This window comes from Lemur catta, chromosome 7 (genome assembly GCF_020740605.2).
Source record: "Lemur catta isolate mLemCat1 chromosome 7, mLemCat1.pri, whole genome shotgun sequence".
NCBI lineage: Eukaryota > Metazoa > Chordata > Mammalia > Primates > Lemuridae > Lemur > Lemur catta.
In genome coordinates, this window is record NC_059134.1 from 62038407 (window position 1) to 62061917 (window position 23511).

The window sequence follows — 23511 nt, forward strand, 5'->3', positions numbered from 1 at the left end:
TAATGATAGATTTCAAATTGTAGGAGTTAGACCCTTCAGTCAATTAGGTTCCCTATGGTAGGAGATCTATGTGGCACATTCATATGGCCATTATGGGACACTGAAAGGAATTTGGCAGGCAAGAGAAAAGGAAACTATGGGTAATTATTCCCCACACTCTCATACTCTCTCTCTCTGATTGCTACATTTCTTTAAGGCAGGGGTCAGCAAACTCTTTTCTGTAAAGTTTCAGATAATAAACATTTTTGGTTTTGCAGGTGATATGGTCATTTCTGAGGCTAGGTCAAAAAAGCTCCTTTCTCTCTTCTTGGATTACTAACTCTTTGGGAAACTGATTCCATGTCATGGGGATACTACAGTAGCCCCATGGAGAGATCCACATGGCAAGAAAATGCAACTTCCAGTCAACAGCCATGTGGGCATATCTTCTCAGAAGTGGATCCTTCAGCCCCATCCCAGTTTTCACTTGACTTTAGCCCCTGGTGATATTTTTACTTTAGCATCATGAAGGAACCTGAGCTAGAATCATCTGCTGAACTGCTCCTGGACTCCTGGTTCTCAAAAACTATATGATGATGGTAGACTATTCAGTACTTTATTTCTTTAGTTTCTCTCTGAATTCCACCATGTTGATCATGATGGTGACCTCAAATCAGTGTCAGCTATCAATCTTCTATCCATGCTAAACTTCAGTGGGATATCTGGCTTACGAAGAACAAAGAAGCACAAATAATCCAACTAAGAGTAATGATCTGACTTTACCTCTTTTCCTTCCCCTATGCCAACCTTTCCCTAACAAATCCCCTGTAAAAACACTCTTATGTTAGGAGTGAACTGGGGTATTTATTTACTAAGAGATTTAGCAACAGAACTGGCTGGAAGGAATGATTTCTCTTTTCTCTTATATGGATAATATGATTTTTTCCCTGTTTGTAGTCATATTCCTACTCTAAAGGCTAGTCAGGACCAAGTGAAATCAAATGGAAAGGAATAATCAGTACAGAGGGCCTTCTCTGTTCTAGATCATAGGAATTAAGTATGTTCTTAGAGATTATAGATTGTTCAATATACCAGAGTAGAGAGGAGATCAGGATTGGTTAGAAGTTATGGCTAGGGATAAGAGCATATACCTCATTCTTATTCTCCATGCTATTAATATTATTATTATACAAATCATGAACATAGTGATATATATTTAAAAGGAGTGTAGAAATGTAAGATCTTTCTTCCTGACTTTCAAATCAATAATCACATATGTTTAACTTTAAATTGTGCCAATATTGTGATTATACTAATTCTCAGTAGTTCTTATACTTCATAGTTTCATGTTGTTTAATTTTTTTTACTATTATTTCAAAATATTACAGGGGTACAAACATTTTTGGTTACATAGCTCACTTTTGTAATGCTTGAGTCAGGGCTATAAGTGTGTCCATCACCTAGATAGTGTTCACTGTACCCATTAGGTAGGTTTTTTGCCCATCCCCTCTTCCCCCCTCCCCCCTTGCTTGATTTCCACTGAGTTTTACTTCCTTCTATGCACATGTGTGCTCATCGGTTAGTTCTAATCTAATAGTAAGTACATGTGGTATTTGTTTTTACATTCTTTAGATACGTCACTTAGGATAGGGGTCTCCAGTTCCATCCACATTGTTGCAAAAGGTGTTATTTTATCCTTTTTATGGCTGAGTAGTATTCCCTGGTATACGTATACTACTTTTATTAATCCACTCATGAATTGATGGGAACTTGGGTTGATTCCACATCTTTGCAATTGTGAACTGTGCTGTAATAAACATTCTCATGTAGGTGTCTTTTTGATAAGATGACTTCTTTTCCTTTGGGTAAATACCCAGTAGTGGAATTGCTGGATTGAATGGTAGGTCTACTTTTAATTCTTCGAGGAATTTCCATACAGATTGTACTAATTTGCAGTCCCACAGACATTGTATAAGTGTTCCTTTATCTCTGCATCCACATCAGCATTTATTGTTTTTGGAGTTTTTAATAAAAGCCATTCTAACAGGGGTAAGGTGATATCTCATTGTGGTTGTAATATGCATTTCCGTAATGATTAGTGACACTGATCGCTTTTTCATATGTTTATTGGCCACTTGTCTATCTTCTTTTGAAAAACTTCTGTTTATGTCTTTTGCCCAATTTTTAATGGGGTTGTTTTTTCCTTGCTCATTTGCTTGAATTCTTTGTAGATTCTGGTTATTAGCACTTTATGGGATGTATAGATTGTGAATATTTTCTCCCATTCTGTAGGCTGTCTATTTGCTCTGTTGATTATTTCCCTAGCTGTGCAGAAGCTTTATAATTTAATCAAGTCCCATTTATTTATTTTTGTTGCTGCTGTGACTTCCATTGGGGTCTTTTTCATAAATTCTTTTCCTAAGCCAATATCTAGAAGAGTTTTTCCAACATTTTCTTCTAGAGTTCTTATGGTTTCATACCTTACATTTAAGTCCTTTATCCATCTTGAATTAATTTTTGTGTGTGGCGAGAGATGTGGATCCTGTTTGATTATTCTGTGTGGTCATCCAATTTCCCAGAATTATTCATTGAATAGGGCTTCTTTTCCCTAGTGTATATTGTTGTCCATTTTGTTTAACATTTATCTAACTAGCCAATTTTGTATTTGTCTTATTACATTGTGTAATCAATCCATTGGTACCTATGCATTTAAATTTTTTTTTTAATTTTCTTTTTTTTTTTGAGACAGAGTCTCACTCTGTTGCCTGGGCTAGAGTGCCATGGCATCAGCCTCACTCACAGCAACCTCAAACTCCTGGACTCAAGCAATCCTCCTGCCTCAGCCTCCCGAGTAGCTGTGACTACAAGCATGCACCACAATGCCCAGCTAATTTTTTTATATATATTTTTGGCTGTTCGTATAATTTCTTTCTATTTTTAGTAGAGATGGGGTCTTGCTCTTGCTCAGGCTGGTCTCGAACTCCTGAGCTCTAACAATCCATCTGCCTCTGCCTCCCAGAGTGCTAGAATTACAGGCGTGAGCCACCGCACCCGGCTCTATGCATTTAAATAATGAGAAATTTCACTCATTACAATGATGTAAAACATATGAACAATGCAATGCTTCATCACAACAATATAAGTTGGTCTTTGTACAGGATCTGAGTCACCCTGGAATATCACTTCAGGAACAGGTAGCATCTTACATATGCTTTTTTAATGATAAAGTTCCTAGTCATAGAAGTCTTTTGAATTAGGCGTCTAAATACAGTTTTCTTTTGCAATAAAAACTTTTGTAGTATGTACTTCAGCAGTTCCTGAATCCTGTCCACATATGTTATCCTCAGATTCCATAGTAATCATCCTGTTAGTATAACAAACATGCTACATTGCCATTGCACTAAAAAAATTCTTGGTGAAAAGACCAATTGCCTGATGAGTTATTAAATGTTGAGGTGGTATCCAAAGATAACAGGTATGCCAGGTTCCTTTCAGCAAGAAGATACTAGCTAGAAAAAGACACATAGAATTTGAGAAATAGAAAATAGAAAGAAGAATGAAGCAAATACAAACTGTCTACTGAGACAATGAAAGATGACTTTGGATTATTTACATAACAATTTTGTATGTAATTGATGAACATGAACAAAGATGTGAGTGTCATCAGATGATATATACCATTAGTCCATCCCTGTTAAATAGACATAGAAAAAGATATGGCTCTTTCTTTTATAGTTCATACTCAGTGAAACTACAAACATATTGGCCCTTCGTCTAAGCCAAAAGAAACAGAAAAAAGGAAATCCCTCATCGTCTATTCTTTCCACAGCTCATCTGGAGATAAAACTCGGTCTTAGATGGTTGGGCAAAGGCATTATCAGTTGTCTTTATTGTTCATTTTCTCACAGGTTTATTACTGGGACCCACAGCTTATGAAGTTCTTTTGCACAGGCATTTATTCACCTTGTCCCGTATTTCCTTCATCTTTATACCATAGATGATGGGGTTGAGCATTGAGGGTAGGAGAAGGTAGAGATTGGCAAGGAGAATATGGGCATGAGGTGGGATATTGCGACCAATGCGATGGGTAACAGAGGAAAAGAGTGCAGGCACATAAGTGACAAGGATGACAAAGAGGTGGGCTGAGCACGTGTTGAGGGCCTTGCAGATGGCAGCTTGAGAGTTGAGACGTACTACAGCCTGCAGGATGAAGGCATAAGAGAAGCCAATGAGCAGCAGATCAAGTCCCACCACAAGTAGGATCACAAAGAGGCCATAGATACGATTGGGTCTGGTGTGGCCACAGGCCATTTTCACCACAGCCATGTGATCACAGTAGGTGTGAGGAATGACTATGTGGCAGAAGGTCAACCTTTGAAGTAGAAGAGGCATGGGCAGGATAAGAATCACACCTTTGGCTAGAGCCAACAGTCCCAGGCGTCCAACTAGGGAATGGCTCAGAAATGTGTTGTAACGTAATGGCTCACACACAGCCACAAAGCGATCAAAGGCCATTGCAACAAGTAGGGCTGATCGCACCACGGATGCTCCATGGATGAAAAACATCTGGGTGAAACAGGCATTGGCAGCTATGTCCCGATCATTGAACCAGAAGAGGCAGAGGAGCTTGGGCACCAGAGCCAGAGTGGATATGAGGTCAGCTGCCATCAGCAGAGCCAGGAGCAGGTACATTGGTGTGCGAAGTGTGGGCTCTGTGGCCACCAGGAAGAGGATAGTACCGTTGCCAATGAAGATAGCCAAAAACATGGAGGAGAAAGGAACAGATAGCCATAAGTGCTGTGACTCTAAGCCAGGTATGCCCATCAGAGTGAAGGTCATGAAGCTGGAATGGTTGAAGATTATCATGGTAGAAACTGTTGGTAATTGTTTAGGCACCTGCCAATAAGACATGGGTAGTGGGTTGTTTTTACAGGTTTGGGTTCTAATGACTTGCTGAAATGGGACCTAGAGAAAAATGACAGAATGCCTCCTTGGGTTCACAGAATCCACAATCTGGTTTCAATTCTATCTCTAATCATCTTTATTGTTTTCACAATCACTTCTTTTTGGGGATTTGGCTTCTTTTTTGTATAAGGGATATTGTAGTGAACCTTTACTCTCACCCTCCTCAGTTCAGCAATTCTATAATTCAACAAATTTTTCTGAAGTTGGAGTAAAAATAGGAGAAACTGATTTGATCCTTGGAAGAATGGAAGAGCCTAATAGTAGAGTCATGACCTTCTCATTGAAAAGCCTCCAAAATATACAGAAAGAGAGAAACTATACTTCCTCACCCCTTGTTCCAGGCGTGCTGAGCTGTTAGAGGAAATCTTTGAGTTCCTTTGATTTTATTTTTGTCCCTCTGGCAGAGATCCACTTTTGGGTGGTGATTCCTTTCCTCCCCCTCGGACTTTATGAGTTTTTTTTTTTGGACAAATATAAAAGATATAATGTCCATGTAAGGATGCTATAAGTTGGCTGTCTTCCACTATCTTCCAGGCAATGCATATTTGCACCTGCTGAACAGTCCTTGGAGGCTTTTGACCTGACTCATGCATCTATCTCTCTTCCAACACAGCTGGCCTTCCTGTGTAAATTTTATACCTTTAATTATGAGGTGTTTACTTCAAATTAGTCCATTGGGCTACCTAAGAGTACTTATTTATTTTCCAGTTCCTATTATGAATTAAGCAAAATTTCTCTCTCCTTCCAGGGATCTATGAACATTCGGTATTATAATTAAATCAAGAACTCTTTTCCACTAATACTCACCTCTGTGGTACCTGCTGTCTTCCCTCTCCCACATGTTGTCTATTCCGTCTATTTTTTCTTTAGGTCATAGACATTCAATTTCAGCCCACAGCTTCTGTTAATAGTTCCACACGTTAGGGACCTAACTTAACACTGTGATGTAAAGTTGTCTTTAGAAATCCTCTGAGCTGTTGTAGTCCTGAGGATGATTAATGGCTCTTACAGGAAGCAGGTGTTCATACATCTGCATAATGAGGAAAATCTCATTACACTTGGACTTCTAATAGAAAACCAATCTATAATAGTGTGTATGGTATGGGGGAAAAGGACCAACAACACACAGAGAAAAATCTGTGCCTGAATAAACAGAATAACAGTGTCATCAGCATTTTGAAGAACATCTTAGAGGGAATAAGCATCCTTGGAAAATAGTAATACAAGGTGCACTTTGAAGGAACTTTGCACTCATGCCTAAGTCAACACTGAGAACAGTTAGTTCTGATAGAAGCAAGCAACATCCCACATGGAGTTTGCTGAAGAGAATTTGTAGATTCTGTGCAACACAAGAAAACAAGCTTAAGATGAGACAGAGACATTTATCTACTACTCATATGGCTCAGATCTCCTTAGTTATATTAGAAGCCCACTGTAGAGAACACATATGACAATTTCATGACTTTTTGATATGACTTTGTGAATCTTTAAATTTATTAGCACTGTCACAGGATATAATTTCCATCATGAAATGCAGGGGGATAACTGAATATTTCAGTTACTCCTTTAGAAACTAGTGACTCCAGAAATTCATTTCAGGTTATCTGTAGTACCATTAAAATAAATTTTGCGCTTAAACAAACTACACGACATATGAAGATCCTTGGGATTTTCCTTCATGTTGTAGAAATATAAATATAAAATTTGGCTGTACTAAGTATTTCCTGCATATTCTTTGACTTTTAAAAAATGTAGTCATATGTCATTCCAGTTGCACTCTAGAATCTGAGTTTACTCATTATTAATTATTATACTTGTTATTTTTATACAGACCCCAGTTAAAGATCTCCTTTGCTTTTCTTACAGATAGCTGACCTTAACTGGTTAAAATGCTTGTAGTACAGCACTCCTTATAGATTACTCTGTTAGCTATACTTAAATCAGTTAAAATCTGGTACTCTTAAAATCAATGGACTTGTTAAAATTGCTACAAAAGAGTACACAGAATTTAAGCTGCCACATTCTTCCACATCCTTAAAGCTGGTCTCCATCCGTAGAGCATCTTGACTAGGTTTAGTCTAAACAACCAAAGAAGAAAATAATTGATGGGGCATTAACTAGTTCTTTTAGTGATTGTGAAGCTAACAAGACATAAAGACAGAATGGGAATGATATTATGGACAGATATATGGGAGGTACCCTATAGGTCATATTCTTCTGCTTGATCCTCACTCCTGCCTCATTTCTGGGTAAATTAAATATTTAAGTAGATAAACTGATTGCAATGCCAGTGCCCATCACCATCCCTGCATTCATACTCTTCCAATCTTTTATCTTTTCCTCCCACTAAACCTACTTTTATTTTTTTTATGGTATCAAGATCTCTGTTCTCTTGTCCTTCGTGACTCTTGCCCCCATCTCAGTACACTAATTATTATAATGTATACAAAATGTCACACAGTTCTGGTAGAACCCCCCCCCATTAATTTATAGCTTTTAAATCTCAATTGGGCTCTCACATGTCACTAATTATTTTTCGTGTACAATTTACTTCAAAAGCCATTACTTTCCAGAAGGCCAATAGATATCACCTCAATTTAATTTACCAATGCTCTCAGCTAAGATTTTCCATTTGTCACAGAGAAAATAAACATAAATATAGCCATTCAGGTTTTGAAAAAATTGCCAGACATGGAATTGTTGCTAAGAAAGAAGTACAAAATAGAATATCTCCTGTCAAGACTGCCCTTATTCCATAGCCTTGACACTAGCTCCTTATGCTTTTGGTCAACCAACACTCATCCCCCAAACTACCCATCTTCCACCATCAACACACAACACCCCTGTACCCTTCACCACCACAATCTATCCGGGGAGCAGTATCACAGAAGAATATAATTTAGACCTGAACAAAACAATTTAGTTACATCTGAACACTCATCTCACCCTCAGATGCCTTCCCAATGAATCTCATCATATCTCACACCCTTGTTTACTGTTGCCACGTCAAGAAAACTTAGTCTTCCTAGTCAGGCTTTATTGCTAATATTTTTTTCACTGAATAGTTATGGAATCTCCTAATAATATTCAATTTCCTGCCTATCTGTCACTTCCAAAATCCAAATTATGCTGTGCTCCTTAGAAATCATAGCCTGATGCCAAAAAGTTACTTTTTTTAAAAAAATTACTTTACCTTCTTTCTCTAACAGACAACAGACTATGCTCTGGACATATCTCATTCTGTAGTCACATCAAATGTTAGTTGCTTTTATAAGCCTCACTGCTCACGGATCCTGAAGTGGGGTATGTATTTTATTTTCTTGCTCCCCAGTATACTTTCCAGATCTTTGTTTCTTTTTCCACTTTAAAAACCCAGGCCTCTTTGAAACATGAGCTGTCAGATCACACCACTCTTTTCCCACTCTCCTTGAGTTATCTATTATCCTCCCCCACCTTTCCTTATCAAGTCAGGTTTTGGGTACCTGTCTTAGATATCAAGTTAGCTTTTTGATGCCGTTCTGTCACTACTTGTGTCATAATTGTGGCCTATAATTATTTCATATCAGCAATCAAAAAGGAGCCTGGTTATTTATTTCTTGACCTCCTCACTTCCCATGGTGTTTTTCTTCACCTCATTTCAGTCACTCACAATATCAAAAATAATATACTAGAATAACTTCATGCCTTTAAGATCTTTTTTTTTTTTTTTAGGGATCTTACATTTAGCTCATGGTTTCTCCAGTTCACTTTTACCAGTACCTTCCACTTCAACTATTCTTTGACTTCATAAGGATTTCTAATCCATCAATGCTACCACCTTTTCCTGTCCGTTACCATCTTCCCTCCCCACCAGGTTAAAAAAAATACGTTCCATTGGTATAATCACTTCCTTGTGCTTACACTCTACTTCTTTGTTCTTCTCTCCCTTAATTGCAATAGCATAGTAAAGGTGTAATCCTTGTTAAACTCAACTCTGCGTGCTTTGCATCTACACCTGAGCAGCTGACCATGACTTCCAAGAAACACAGCAGTGATCGGTCACTGATTCTAGTTTAACCACAGTCCTCAGCAGAGTTGTCACACACCATACAATCAACATATTTTTATTCATAGCTTTATTCTGTGAGACATTTTACTGTCCTTCATCTCCTGACACTTCCACTTTCCACCTCAAAATCTTTCTTTCTTTTTTATAAGAAAATAGAAGAAACCAAAACAGAATTCTCTCATTTCTTCCAACAACCGAAGTAGCACCCGCTGCATTGGTACTGTGTTTTCCTATTACAATGCATGACCTGCCACATTCTTATTTAAAGCTTACTCATCTGCTTCTGAACTGAATCACACTTCCTTTTCCTCCTTCAAAAACTTATTCCTGCAATTATGCCCCTCTCTCCTGCCTCATCAACATTCCCTCTTCTGGGGAGACTTCCCACTACTCATTTTCACCATCACCATTCAAGCCAGGATACCTTTAGTTTTCACTTGGACTACTGATCTGACTTCTTACTCATTTTCCCACTTTTCTTTTGCCTACATACTGCTTATTGTCCATACAGCAGCCATATTATCTTTAAAATGTTTAAAAATATAAACAGCATGATACCACAACCCTAGGTGGCTTCTTACTATATGAGAAACAAAATGTACCATGATGTATAAGGCACTGGGTGTACTCTGATCGTGAATACTCATGACCCTCTTGACAGACAAGGTATTATCTGGCTTCAGCTTACCTCTTGAACTTCATCGTTTGCCATTCTCCTGCCTTGCTCACTTTACTTTTGGCCATTTTGCTCTTCTTTGAGCATGATAAGTTCATCCCTGCCTCAGGGTGCTTGTTCTTACTGTTCCGGCTCCCCACAAACCTTTAAAAGACCCACTCCCTGTTATGTGGGTCTGTGAAATACCACTGCATCATACACTTCTATTTTAGTCCTGGCTGCATATTAGAAATACCTGAAGAATATAAAAATTACTGATGCGTAGCCTCCGCCGATTGAATCACAATGTATGGAATTGGAGCCTAGAAACTTATGTTTCAGAGCTCGTGGGCATATTTCCCTGTGTAGACACGCTGAAAATGAGCAGCCCAAGAGTTGTGTCGGGAACTGCGCATGCGAGGGTGCACAAAACTAGGTTCTCTTCTTTTTCTTTGTCCTCTGCTTTTTGTCCCCTTTGCTCCTCATTCTTCTTCATTATTCTTTCTCCAGTAGATAAATTTGCAAATGAACAGATAGTGACATCATTCAATAAATGTTATGCCTAAAACGTAAAAGAGTTTTAAGGGAGCATGAAGTGACTCTCGCTTGTATAGAGGACAGGGAAAATTTTAAGGAAGTACAATTTGCTACAGTCCAAAACAATGACAAGGTTAGTCAATGGAGACGTGAGGGGAGAGCATTCTGGGTAGAGGAAACAATAAGTGAAAAGACACAATATCAGAAAATTTAGGTATATTGAGGGGATAGTAAGAAATTCACTGTGACTTTGCTGTCAAGTACATGGAGTCCTGGAGATAAGGTCAGAGGTGGACCCATGAATAACAGCTCCTTTTGCCTGGAATGATTTCCACATTCCTCTTTTCTTTTCTTGACAAACTTGTATTTAGCTCAATCTTATTTTCACTTATCCTCCCTTGTCCATATCATGGCTTTGCCTATATTTGTGCTCTATTGCCTAGCACTTACGCTAAATTTCTTTCCTTTAAGTGATTCCTCTCATTAACTAGTGCTTGTTATGTACTCACTATGAGCCAGGATTTGCAAACTGCCTCAGCCTTGTCATACCTGCTAATGTTTTTGCATTACTTTAAATCCCTGAATTCTTGAATTTTTTACTCCCTCAACCCCTTATATCCTCTGTAAATGTGCTCAACTTTCAGAAGAGAGGCAATACTTTTTGGGTGTCTGTGGTAGAGGTTGCTGAGCAGCTAGGGAATAAATAAATGCCATTAAAATACAATCAGTTGGGACTCCAGATAGAAGGAATTTAGGGAAAACAATCTGATTGAAAGAAGGAGAAGCAGGGGTAGTTGTTTTAATTATTTAAATCATAACTTACCTAAAAATGTCCTACTATATTCTTCCTATTGGCTTCTTTTCTTCTGATAATCAGGGCGTTGACATTTGGAAGTCACAACTTAAATCTTCCCATCTCGTGCTTCATAGAACACTGTTTCTCTTTTTTTTGCTGAGCTGGGAAGAAAAAGTCTGTGGGAAGGAGTTTCCTGCCCACCCGGGCTCTCCTCCTCTGTCTCTTTCCTGTGACACAAGATATAAAAGCCTTCTTATTACGCTGGGCCAAGGCTCTCCCATGATATAAGGGAGATTTTGAAGTCTATGATTTCATCTTCTGGGTAAGCTGGGCACAGCCATTACTCTCCAGAGGTCAAGGATGGAGAAAGGATGAAAGAAGTCGTTCATTAGGATATCTCACTGGGCCTCTTATTCAAAGCAGAACATGACCTGAAAAGCAGTTCTCAGAGAACTATAATTTTGACTGTTCCCAGTTTTAATGTAATGATAAAATGATGGTGTTATGTGACTTCTCTCTCTTTGGTCTAAAGTTTGCTCAAGCAGAAAATCTTTGTCAACTCCATAATACTGGAATATCCTACAACATAATATATACAAATAAACAGTGTTGCTTTGCTGAAGGTTATGCATACTTTCACCTTTACTATATATTGTTAAATTTCTCTTTAAAATATTTCTGTCATTTTACACTCACACAAAATATGAGATTCCTCACTTCCCCACATTCTTGCTAACAGTGGGTTTGGTTTATTTTTGCTAACCTGAAACATGTGAAATCATATCTCACTATTGTTTACAGTTGTATTTTTTTTTTCTGCTAACCTTAATTAATTAATCAAATTGAACTTCTTTTCATATACTTTTGACTACTTTTGTAATGGGTTGTTAGTCCTTTTATAAATTGACTTGGAGTTATTTTTATTTTATGTTTATGAATACCTTTTCACTTATATATGTTTCAGCAATTTTCTCCTAACCTATTTACTTTGAATGCTTTTATTTCATGTCATGCTAATATAAACTATGAAGAAGAGACATGTATCAATTGCTTTATTTGTGATTTATACATTTTAATCTTAATTTTTCTTCTTTGTCCAATGTCTTTAAGATATATTCCTGCAATAGAAAGATTTTTACATAATATAAATATAAACTTAAGAATTTATCTTTAATCCATCTAGAAATTATGTTGTTTTGGGGTCATGAAATCGTCATATTTCATTATGTATTTAAATATATTGATAACCAACTCCAACTGACTATTACATTCTATCCTTTCTGATTATAATGCCATATATATCAAATAAATGTATGGATCTCTTTCTGGGCTTTTAGTTCTTTTTCTTCAAGTTTTGTTTTAGTAACAATTTGAAACAAACTTCTATATCTTTTAATAATTTGTAAAGTCTAATAAGGCAAGTCTGCCCACCCTGCTCTTATAGACTTGGATATTCTTAGACTTTTTAAAATATATATTTTATTATTTGTCAAGTTCAATAGAATTTCTAATGAATTTTAATTGGAGTTCCATCTAATTTATGCATTCATTTGAGAAGATTATACATATATCTTTATAATATTGAGTGTTTTATCCAGGGTTATGGTGTGGCATTCTTTGTAATAATATATTGTTCTATGCATAGAATCTCTTACTCCATAATTTTTCAAAATTTTTGCCCATCTTTTTATGTTGATCTTGTAACTGTTGGTCTTGTTGATCTCTCTTTATAGTCTAACAAATTCTGCGTAGATTATCTTATACTTTCTTTGCAAATAGTAATATCATTAATGTTTCCTATTTTTTTATTATTATTTTTCTTCTTACTTCATGGCTGTGACCTCCAGTACAATGCTCAGTATAGAAGGGGTAAGGGTGATAGTGGACTTCTATGTATTCTTGCTTTAGAAGTATTTAGAAGTGCTTCTAAAGATTTACTATTTATTACACATTTCTAATTTATTTTATTTTATTTTTTTAGAGACAGGGTTTCACTTTGTCATCCAGGCTGGAGTGCAGTGACATAATCATAGCTCATTGCAACCTTGAACTCCTGGGTTCAACTGATCCTCCTGCCTCACTCTTCTGAATAGCTGAATAGCTGGGGCTACAGGTGAGTGCCACCACACCCGGCTAATTTTTTAATTTTTTTAGAGGCACGGTCTCACTGTGTTGCCCAGGCTGGTCTCAAACTCCTGGCCACAAGTGATCCTCCTACCTCAGGCTCCCAAAGTGCTGACATTATAGGCATGAACTACCATTCTTGGTCCACATTTCTAATTTTTTGATTCACCAATATCTCATACTACTTGCTTCTTATTATATTTCCTTGAAAAGTATATCGTTGGTCTAAGATTTTATACTTAACTTTCATTAGGAAATTGTAGTAATATCACACAATGCTTTCATATTTGCTATCTAATTTGTGTTGTTTTCCATTTCTAATGCTCCTTTTATTTGTCCTTTATTTTCTCTAAAACATCCCAAATTTCTTGCAGAATACATTGATGGATACATTGAAATAAATTAACAAAGCATAATATTTTTTTATTAGTCAGGTTGAATCAGAAAAAACAAAACCAGTAGGATATATATATATGTATATATATACATACACACACATACACATTCAAGGGATTATTTAATAGCTTACATATTTAATAATTGTGGGGGCTGACTAGATGACTCTGAAGTACATAGAGTAAGAAATCAAGAAGTAAAGATCACAAGCTGGCTGGAAACTCCCCAGGCACGGGATGAAGCTGGTTTCTATAGGCATAAGTCTCTCTTTTCCCAAGGAAAGCCTAAGCCCCGAGTTATGGCCTTCTAACTCATTAAATCATATCCACCCAAGATAATTCCCCTAACTTAAATTCAACTGATTATGGTGTTCTAGTAGAACAGCAAAATCTCTTTGCAGCAGCACCTATATTAGTGTGTGAATAACTGGGAGTTGTGTGTATGCACATACAATGACTGCTACTTCCCTTCCATCTTCTTTCATGAGAGATTATCTCTAGAATCTCACTTAACTGGAAACATAACAGATAGTGATTCTGAGAAAAGTAGTTTAGTCTACTCAAGTTGACACACCACAAAGGTATTATATGCTCCATGGAATGTGCCATCCAGGACTTTTTCCAAAACTTGCTGAGAGGCAGACTCGTTTTGAAGGGTGAACAAAGGAATTTGAAAAGCTTATTTCACTTTTGTTCTATTTTTATTTTGCTTTTAATTAATAGGACTGGGGTGGATTGGAGGCACCTTTAGCTTTAGACAGATAAACATTTTCAGGGTAGTGTTCTGGGAAAGGAAAGTTGCTATATGCCTGTTCTGCTCTAGGTTTTTAAGATGACTTATTATAGATATTTGGGGTAGTTACACTGCACAACAGAACTCACCAGGAATGCAGACCAGATAGTACTTTAAGGATGAAAACACACTTTTTAAAAAATATTTAATTTCTTAGAGTAGTGGTTCTTAAAGTGTGATTCGTTGACCAACAGCACCAGCATTACTTGGAAACTTGTCAGAAAGAAAAATTTTGGAGTCCTGCTCCCAACTTACTGAATCAGAAACTCCAGGGATGTGGACTATCAATCTGTGTTTTAACAAGAGGTACAAATAATTTTGAAGTGCACCAAAATTTTTAAACCACTGGCTTAGAGAATCTCTTAGGAGCTAAAATCAAGAGCATGCAGCTGACCAGAATCCATGTGTGGGGACTGCTCATGCTAAGGAAAGAGCCCTTTAGACATGGTGTGGCTGGAGGAAAACATGACTAGGGGAGCATTGGAAAGGTGCTGAGCGATCAACCGTGGTAAACTGTAGAAAGAGACTATAATTCCACATTGACAATTCTTGGCAGTTTCCCTGCATAATGTGGGGTTTTAAATAATGGCTGGAGCTGTTTTTTTCTGAGAATAGGAGTTTAAGATACATGTTCATGACCTGAAGAAGGCTTGGGATGTATGGTGGAGTAAATTACATGACTGGTACGGCTATCCTAAATAAACTCTCTGAGCGTGGGAGTATTCCTACCAACAGCAATTTAATCCTATAGAAAGTTAGGCTGTGTGTTTAATGCAAAGGAGATCTCTGACAATAGAGTTTGCTCAGATAAGCACAAAGGACAGATTCCTTGCAAAGGACGCAAGAAGATAGGGGCTTGGTAATATTTACTGTATGGCTTCTCTGGTTTTCTCAGTTCCTAAGATAATTAACTCATATGGCAAAAAAACTCCCTTTAACAAAGCCGTATCTCCTAAATGTTACAAATGGGTACAATTTCCTATTGTGTTCCATTGCCACCTTGCTACATCTTGAATAAGTAATGTAAAACAATGGCAAGGCATTTCACAAAGCTAGTCAGTCACACTGCAGCTGTGTAGCAGTGGCCAGTATGGGGACATACACAGTAAATTCTCTATACTATTAGCGTCTCAGGAAGGAGCAAGCATAGCAGAATGGGTCAGGGATAACCACAGAGAAGAGCGGGAGGGAAAGCATGTCCCGAGATCCTTGGGGAATGCAGCGGCATTCAGGTAACCACAGTGCTTGTAGCCTCAGTGGCCCTCAAATGTTAAGTGCCCTTAGATAAATAGTGCCAGCACTCAGATGTGGGGAATTAAAACCAAAACAAAACAAAAATAGAGAAAGAGTTCCAAGGAAGTAAACTACAAATATGTCTTCTCTGCCTCTTTAACAAAAGCCTCTAGCTTCATCTCCCTATTTTCTTCTCGTCTACATTCAGAAGAGAAAAATGTGGATGCCCAATTTCCAAGGGAACATAGAAGCTCCCTAGTACAACCCACCAAACTCCCAGGGGGACCGTGAGGTAGATTTCAGGCAGTGGAGAGTGGGGCAGAGACTAGCAATGCTCTTGCGATCTGAGGATGCTGCGCCCTCAGCGCCTACAACGCTGTGCCTTCTCATCTCTGCTCTCCTGGAATCATGTGAGTTTGGGCTAGGACGAGACTCTGGAAAAAGTATTTCTTGGTCTTCATGAGAAGTCTAAATGTGCAACTGGCTGTGGGAAGTTTGCTTCAAAAAAGCAGGGAGACTGAGATTTAAAGGCCAGGAAAAAAGAAATTTTGCTGAATACCACCTCTGTGTAGTCTGAGTTAGAGTTTTAGTCAGCAGGTCTCCTAAGACAGGAATTAAACCCTGGCATTAGGCTGAGGGGTTGGAGAGGGAGCACAATGGGGGCGTTCCACCAAAGGAAGAAGCAAGTAATATGTTAATCAGATTGAAGAAATGGGAGGTACTTACTACGCTATTTCTGAAATTGCCAATGATTCCCTTGAGCTTTTTCCCCAGTATTTCACAACAGGCAGATGTAGTCCAAGTTCAGCTGTGCTCTTGCACAGACAGGCTGACAACCTTCAGTTTGTGGTGCAGTTTCTGGGCATAAAAAGTCTTTTCTATCCCCCAGTTCTTCCCCCAATTGAGATGTGAGAACTTTTATCTTGCTGAAGGCGTTGGCTTTAATGTCACAGGAGTCAGATTAGTGACTGGGTTCAAGGGACAAGTTTAAACTGATGTGTGAGTGAGAAGGGTCACAAAAGTTTATCCATATCACAAAATATTCTGTACCAGGAATGGTGTGAGACTAAAGACTTGTAAGAGGGGTGGAAGAGTGATGGAAGTGAGTGAGAGTGTAAGAATGCACAGCCCTACGAAGGATTGGTGTGTGCAAAGGTTGGGGTTCCTTAGAAAGAAAAGACTACAGGAATTTCAAGTAATGTTCACTTACATCAATCAAATTCGGAGCAAATGTAATCAAGTAATATGTGGCAATCTGTGCTCGGTCCAGCTTCTACAGGGAAAAAAGTCATAAAGCATAATCAGATCCGAAGAGCAGGAAGAAACCTGAAAGAGGAATCATCGAGTTAAGCCTCCCAGCTCTGGGTGAGTGGATTTGTTGGAAGACTGAACACTGCAGACAAATCTGGCATAAACTGAGTGGATGAGGTGGTGTAGTGAGTGGGGCCCCTTTGCCTCTACACTTTGACTCCAGGTCCGTTATCTGTGTTGGGTCAGTTGGGCAGAGAGCTGCAGGAGTTCAGTGAGCAAATCTGGATCATAAAAACCATAGCTCAGTGCAACTAGTTTAACTAAGAGCTGCCAGGGAAGCTGTTTTTCAATCTCCTGATGGTTGTTATATGATCCTAGAGGGCAAACGGAAAAACAAATTATAAAGAACATTTGTTTATCAACCAGTTGGCCCTACAGTGGAACAAATTACATTGAATGTAAACTAGTTATACATTATATTAATAGAAACATTTAAGGAAAGACTAGATTCTAGTTGGTTGAGAAAACTTCAGTGAGGATTTTGCATAGGATATGAGATTATTTTCCCATTGTAATGAAGATGATGGTAATAATAAGTGAAATTTATTGGGCACCTTCTGTGCACTTCAAACCATAGTAGGTACTTTTCTTTAAATTCTCACAATCTTGCAAAGTATTATTATTCCCATTTCACAGATCAGAAAACTGTAGGATTCTAAAGGAAAAATTACTTGTTCAAGCAACACTGCTTTGTATTTATGTCTTGTTAGAGGTAAATACAAAGATTTGTTCCCAGTTTTCTGGATTCCAATGCCTACACTTTTTTTTTTTAACCACCTCACCTTGGTGCTTTAGAAACTCCAAAATACTCTGCCTTTGAAATATCCTGCCTCTTCAAAAAGTACATGAAGGCAAGCATGAGATGTGGCTTACATTTTTGCCTGAATATTAGGTGGAGGTCTAGAATGTGCAAATCACATCAGGTATGGTCACATATTTGGCCAAGTCCAAATATTCACTTTGTTATTTATTTTCTCCTTAGGGAAGATCAATCTCTAACTCAAATTGATTGGAACCTTAGATACTTGCTGGCTCTGTCCACCCAGGCATAAACTCACAGAGCAGTGTGTGCAAGATTCATACACACTCCTGTTATAAGAGTTTATCTCTCTCTTCTCTGGAGGTCATGTGGTTTATTGGTTCTGAGATGTGAGCAGAATAGTACTTTCACCAACCTCCTCTTCTTCTGTTAGTCCCTGTATCTGTGAGAACAATAACAACAAAAAATGGTTACCAACATATTTGGCCTTTCTGAGTGTTGTTTATTCTCTTAAATCCACTTATATTATAAGAAAGAAACTTATGTGTGGTTCAAAAATGGAGAAGCCTCTTCTCTAAATTTATTTTTTCAGTGACCATGTATGCATAGTAGCCGGTCTGTTTGGGAACAAAGCCGTTTACCTCTCATCCAACATAACGTACACACTAAAAGTGAGAAAGAGTTGTGGCAAAGAGTTGATTTCCCTTTGGTGACTATATTCTAACTCTCTGAATTTCCTGGCCTTTTTTTTAGTGATCACAGTATCTCCAGCTTCTAAAATAGGGCTAATTATACATGGTGTGACACATTAAATATTTGTGATTAAATCAATGGAGAGATATGACCTTCTGGGCAGTGAAGTTTTCATTCCCATTTTGGAAACCTCCAGCTAAAATGATTTCCCAGCTTTTATCCTAATGATTACTCCTCTGTTTCTTCCCCTTACCATAGCCCCACATATTCTGCATAATTCCATTTAGCTTAAGCACTCCGTGCTGTGGATTGTGTCCCTTTAGGGGCTGGAGGTATGGGAAAGGTGGGATAAATGAGAGATTAGTATAATTTTTTTTCCACAAGAAGACATCACTGTTTAGGTATCAGTCAAAGTAATCTTACCAAAACACATATTACCATTGTGGAAGGGTGAGATTGAGAAGTATTTGACTATACTCTTTTTTGAAATCATCAAGGACTGCAGATATTATAGAAGGTAAATAAAGGATTGACCCAGTGGTAGACTAGAAAATGTTAGAAATTTCTATTTTGAAAATAGAATAAAGTCCAAAAAGGGTAAACTTCAACAAATTAGGGAAAGCCAGATGAAGCATCTTATAGAATTTCAGATGAGGGTTGAACAGGTACATGTGAAAATATGTGTCGGTTAGTGCATTATGGAAACTACTAGGGTATATTAATGTAAAATATAATTACTAAGCACTGCATCCCAAATAAGAGCTTATTCTAACTTAAAGGTCAAGAAAAATAATGTCCAACTTTACCCAGTGAACTATGTTTGTAGGTTATATTCTAGACTGACAGTCACATATAATCTCATACTCCATAAAAGAATATATGTGTGTGTGTCTGTGTGTGTGTGTACTCAGGTATATTCTTAAGAAGAATTAATAAGGTGCATCCCTTTCTTTGAGGACAATAAGCCTTAGCTAGGAGATAATTCCCATTTATTTAAATGCTATTTGAACCCTTTCTTACATTCATTTATTTAATTTAACAAGCATTGTATGTCAGGTACTATTCAAACCTGTTTACAAATACTAACCCATGTGGTTCTTTTAACTCTAGGGGTATAGGTACTATTATTGTCATTTGATAGACGATGAAGCCTGCCAAACATTATATAGCTAGTGTCACTATAGTCTCATTCATGTCCTTATTCCGTGTTGTCTCTGCAGGTAATGTGATACTGTGTGGAGGTTTCTAACCAGAGAAGACGTCGATGGAATCTCCTAACCACACAAACATGGACCCTTCTGTTTTCTTCCTCCTGGGTATCCCAGGTCTGGAAGAATTTCACCTGTGGCTCTCACTCCCTGTGTGCTGCCTGGGCACAGCCACAATTGTGGGCAACATAACCATCCTGGTTGTTGTTGCCACCGAGCCAGCCCTGCACAAGCCCGTGTACCTTTTCCTGTGCATGCTCTCAACCATCGACTTAGCTGCCTCACTCTCCACAGTTCCCAAGCTACTGGGCATCCTCTGGTGTGGGGCTGGACGTATATCTGCCTCTGCCTGCCTGGCCCAGATGTTCTTCATTCATGCCTTCTGTATGATGGAGTCCACTGTGCTGCTGGCCATGGCCTTTGATCGCTATGTGGCCATCTGCCACCCACTCCGCTATGCTACTATCCTCACTGACACCATCATTGCCCGCATCGGGGTGGTAGCTATGGTGCGAGGCTCCCTGCTTATGCTCCCGTGTCCCTTCCTCATTGGGCGCTTGAGCTTTTGCCAAAGCCATGTGATCCCACACACATACTGTGAGCACATGGCTGTTGTGAAGTTGGCCTGTGGGGACACCAGGCCTAACCGTGTGTATGGGCTGACAGCAGCACTGTTGGTCATTGGGGTTGATTTGTTCTGCATTGGTCTCTCCTATGCTCTCATTGCACAAGCTGTCCTTCGTCTCTCATCCCATGAAGCTCGTTCCAAGGCCCTAGGGACCTGTGGTTCCCACATCTGTGTCATCCTCATCTCTTATACACCAGCCCTCTTCTCCTTTTTTACACATCGCTTTGGCCACCACGTTCCGCTCCATATTCACATTCTTTTGGCTAATGTTTATCTGCTATTCCCACCTGCTCTTAACCCTGTGGTATATGGAGTTAAGACCAAAGAGATTCGTGAAAGAGTTGTCAGAGTGTTTCAAAGGGGACAGGGAATTGGAATCAAAGCATCTGAGTGACCCTGGAGTATATAGAAGGGACTTAATCCAAAATAAAAGTAACTTTTCAAGATTAAGAAATCTTCAGTATTCGAGACTGGAAAGAGGTTGTAATAGGTTATAATGTCCTCTGAAAAAACATTTCCAAGAATAATAAATCACAGAATAGGGCAAGGAGATTCAGCATTCTTCCTTTCCCTTCAGGAAAATGTAAACATAGGAAGATTCTGGCAACCTAGGTGGGACCCAGACATTGAAAACAACCAACCGTGCCCTGGGGAGTTTCTGCCCTGCTGCAGTTTAGAAGATCCTCTGCATAGCCATAGGTCTGTCTTCACTCCCTGGCCCTCTCCCAATACTCCATGCATGGATTTCTAATTTTATACTTTAAGCTATAGCTGCTATCTTGCCATCTGCAAGAGTCAGAAGACAGGACAATAAAGCCGCAGTTAAAGAAATTAGAGCTGCAAGGGATTTGTGCTTTTGCATAAATTCTATATTTCCCCATCAGAACTTCAAACCAAGAAGAGGGAGAAGATCGGTCTAATACCCACAATAGTACCTAGTGGCAAAACAAGGGCTTGACACCTAGAATCCTTTAGTATAAAACAGTAGGACTTCTAAGGATGCGGGTACAGGAGAGGTCAGGAATAACTCTTCATTTCTAAACTTGGGCTCTCTATCCCATAGATATACTCCTATCTCCAGCCTTTAGGGAGCCAAGCTAAGTCTGAATGACCTTGGATATTACCTTCTGACAAGCAATTTTCAAATAGTCTCATATATTTATACAAGTGGGAGAAGCTTCCAGAGGTCATTAACTCTTATTTCCTGGACCTATATGGGATGGTGACTGAACCAAACCAATCAGAATGGGAAATATTTGCTATTTATTTATCTATCTATCTATCTATCTGTTTATAATGTAAAGAAAGTCAAATTTGATTCTAGTTAAACTCATGTGGTGGAAAGTTCCTAACTGTATCCATGAAACTGGAATTGGAAACCAGTTTCTACACATACTGAGCCTTCCATTTTTTAAGAAAAATAGTTTCAGACAATTGGTCTAGTACATTTCACTAACAAATTAGCACTTTTAATTTTGAAGTTATTGATGGTGCAAATTTTCTGCTTGTTCTCTCATTTCTCTCATGCTATCCTACCCTGTTATGTGGAGGGGACATAAAACTCTCTCATGGACATTCAACAGACCTTCCCATTTTTGGAAAGTTTTAGTTCTAAAGGTAGAAAACCAAAGTTCAGCTTTTGAAACCTCCCAGTCTCAGGAATATTAATGTTTTGGTTATTATACTTCAGACATGTAGGGATAAGCAGTCTACAAATAAACAAATTTAATGAAGTATGCTGAATACTATTTTTCAAAGGAAAAACAATCATTACCCTATTCTATAGGAAGATCACCAATACATGGACAGGCACTGGTATTAGTTTTTCATTCAAATCCTCAAAGTGAGATATTCTTAACAGGTTTTTAAGAATTATACACAATTTTAAACACTACAGTTTGTCAACTGAATTGCTTTCTTTATTCTCCAACTTGACCATCTTGCTAGCATGAAAACCTACAACCCAACTCTGGACCAATCCTATAATGTGTCATATACTCAGAGAGTGGAAAACTTCTGAAGAAAGTATACAGCTATGCATTTTGTAAGCATTACTTTTTTCATAATTTCTCATTTCAACTGCGATCTCAGTGCTAGATGTCTATGCTTTATCTGCTGCTGGCTTGCAGTTGTAGGTTTTTCTTAAGGTTAACCCCCTTATACACCTCCTGACCCTCATGCTTGGAGCACTACATTAATTTTAATTACATAAAGAAAAGTGAAATAATTAAAAGTAAATTTTCTCAAATTCTAATCCTCATATAAACTTTCAACATACATAGCCATTATTTCTTCCTTTCTTGCTATATAGATTTTTTTTATTACTGATACCTTTTTCTGCTTAAAAAAGCATATTATCCTTGTTTGCAGATGATATGATCTTGTATCTAGAGAAACCTAAAGACTCCACAAAAAAACTATTAGAATTGATAAACAAATTCAGTAAGGTTGAAGGATATACAATCAAGATAAAAAATCAGTAGCATTTCTATATATCAACAGTATACAATCTGAAAAGGAAACCAAGAAAGTAATTTCATTTATTATAGTAGGTACAAATAAAATACTTAGAAATAGACTTAAAAGAAGTGAAAGATCTCTACAATGAAACTATGAAACATTGATGAGAGAAACTGAAGAGCACACACACACACACACACACACACACACACACACACACACAAATAGAAAGATATTCCATGCTCATGGATTGGAAGAATCAATATTGTGAAAATGTCCACACCACCCAAAGCAATCTACAGATTCAATGCAGTCCCCATCAAAATACCAATGACATTCTTCAAAGAAATAGAAAAAATAATCCTAAAGTTTACATCAAACCAAAAAAGAGCCAGAATAGCCAAAGTCACACTAAGCAAAAAAGAATGAAGCTGAAAGTATCACATTACCTGATTTCAAATTATATTACAAAGCTATAGTAACCCAAACAGCATGATTCTGGCATAAAAACAGACACATAAATCAATGAAATAGTATAGAGAACCCAGAAATAAATCCACATATCTATAGTGAACTTATCTTCGACAAAGTTGTCAAGAATATACAGTGGAAAAGGACAGTCTCTTGAACAAATGGTGCTAGGAAACTGGATGTCCATATGCAGGAGAATGAAACTAGACCTTTATCTCTTGTCCTATACAAAAATCAAATAAAAATGGATTAAAGACTTAAATCTAAGACCTAAAACTAAGAAACTACTAAAAGAAAACTTTGGGGAAATACTTCAGGACATTAATCTGGGGAAGGACATCTTGAGTAATACTCCCAAAGCACAGGCAACCAAAGCAAAATCAGACAAATGGGATCACATCAAGCTAAAAAGCTTCTGCATAGAAAAGGAAACAGTCAACAATCAACAAAGAGAC

General features: G+C 37.9%; 2 protein-coding genes across 2 annotated transcripts; one reads left to right on the forward strand and one right to left on the reverse strand.

Moving 5' to 3' along the window:
• Positions 1-3909: 3909 nt before the first annotated feature.
• LOC123642049 (putative olfactory receptor 52P1) lies at positions 3910-4845 on the reverse strand. Its single transcript, XM_045556976.1, has one exon. The coding sequence runs from the start codon at positions 4843-4845 to the stop codon at positions 3910-3912; it is 936 nt and encodes a 311-aa protein (XP_045412932.1).
• Positions 4846-19553: 14708 nt separating this feature from the next.
• On the forward strand, positions 19554-20519 carry LOC123641607 (putative olfactory receptor 52P1). Its single transcript, XM_045556490.1, has one exon. The coding sequence runs from the start codon at positions 19554-19556 to the stop codon at positions 20517-20519; it is 966 nt and encodes a 321-aa protein (XP_045412446.1).
• Positions 20520-23511: the final 2992 nt, after the last annotated feature.

Excerpts from the sequence above, each read along its gene's own strand:
- LOC123642049 (XM_045556976.1), bottom strand. The coding sequence starts at position 4,845 with ATGATAATCTTCAACCATTCCAGCTTCATGACCTTCACTCTGATGGGC.
- LOC123641607 (XM_045556490.1), top strand. The coding sequence starts at position 19,554 with ATGGAATCTCCTAACCACACAAACATGGACCCTTCTGTTTTCTTCCTC.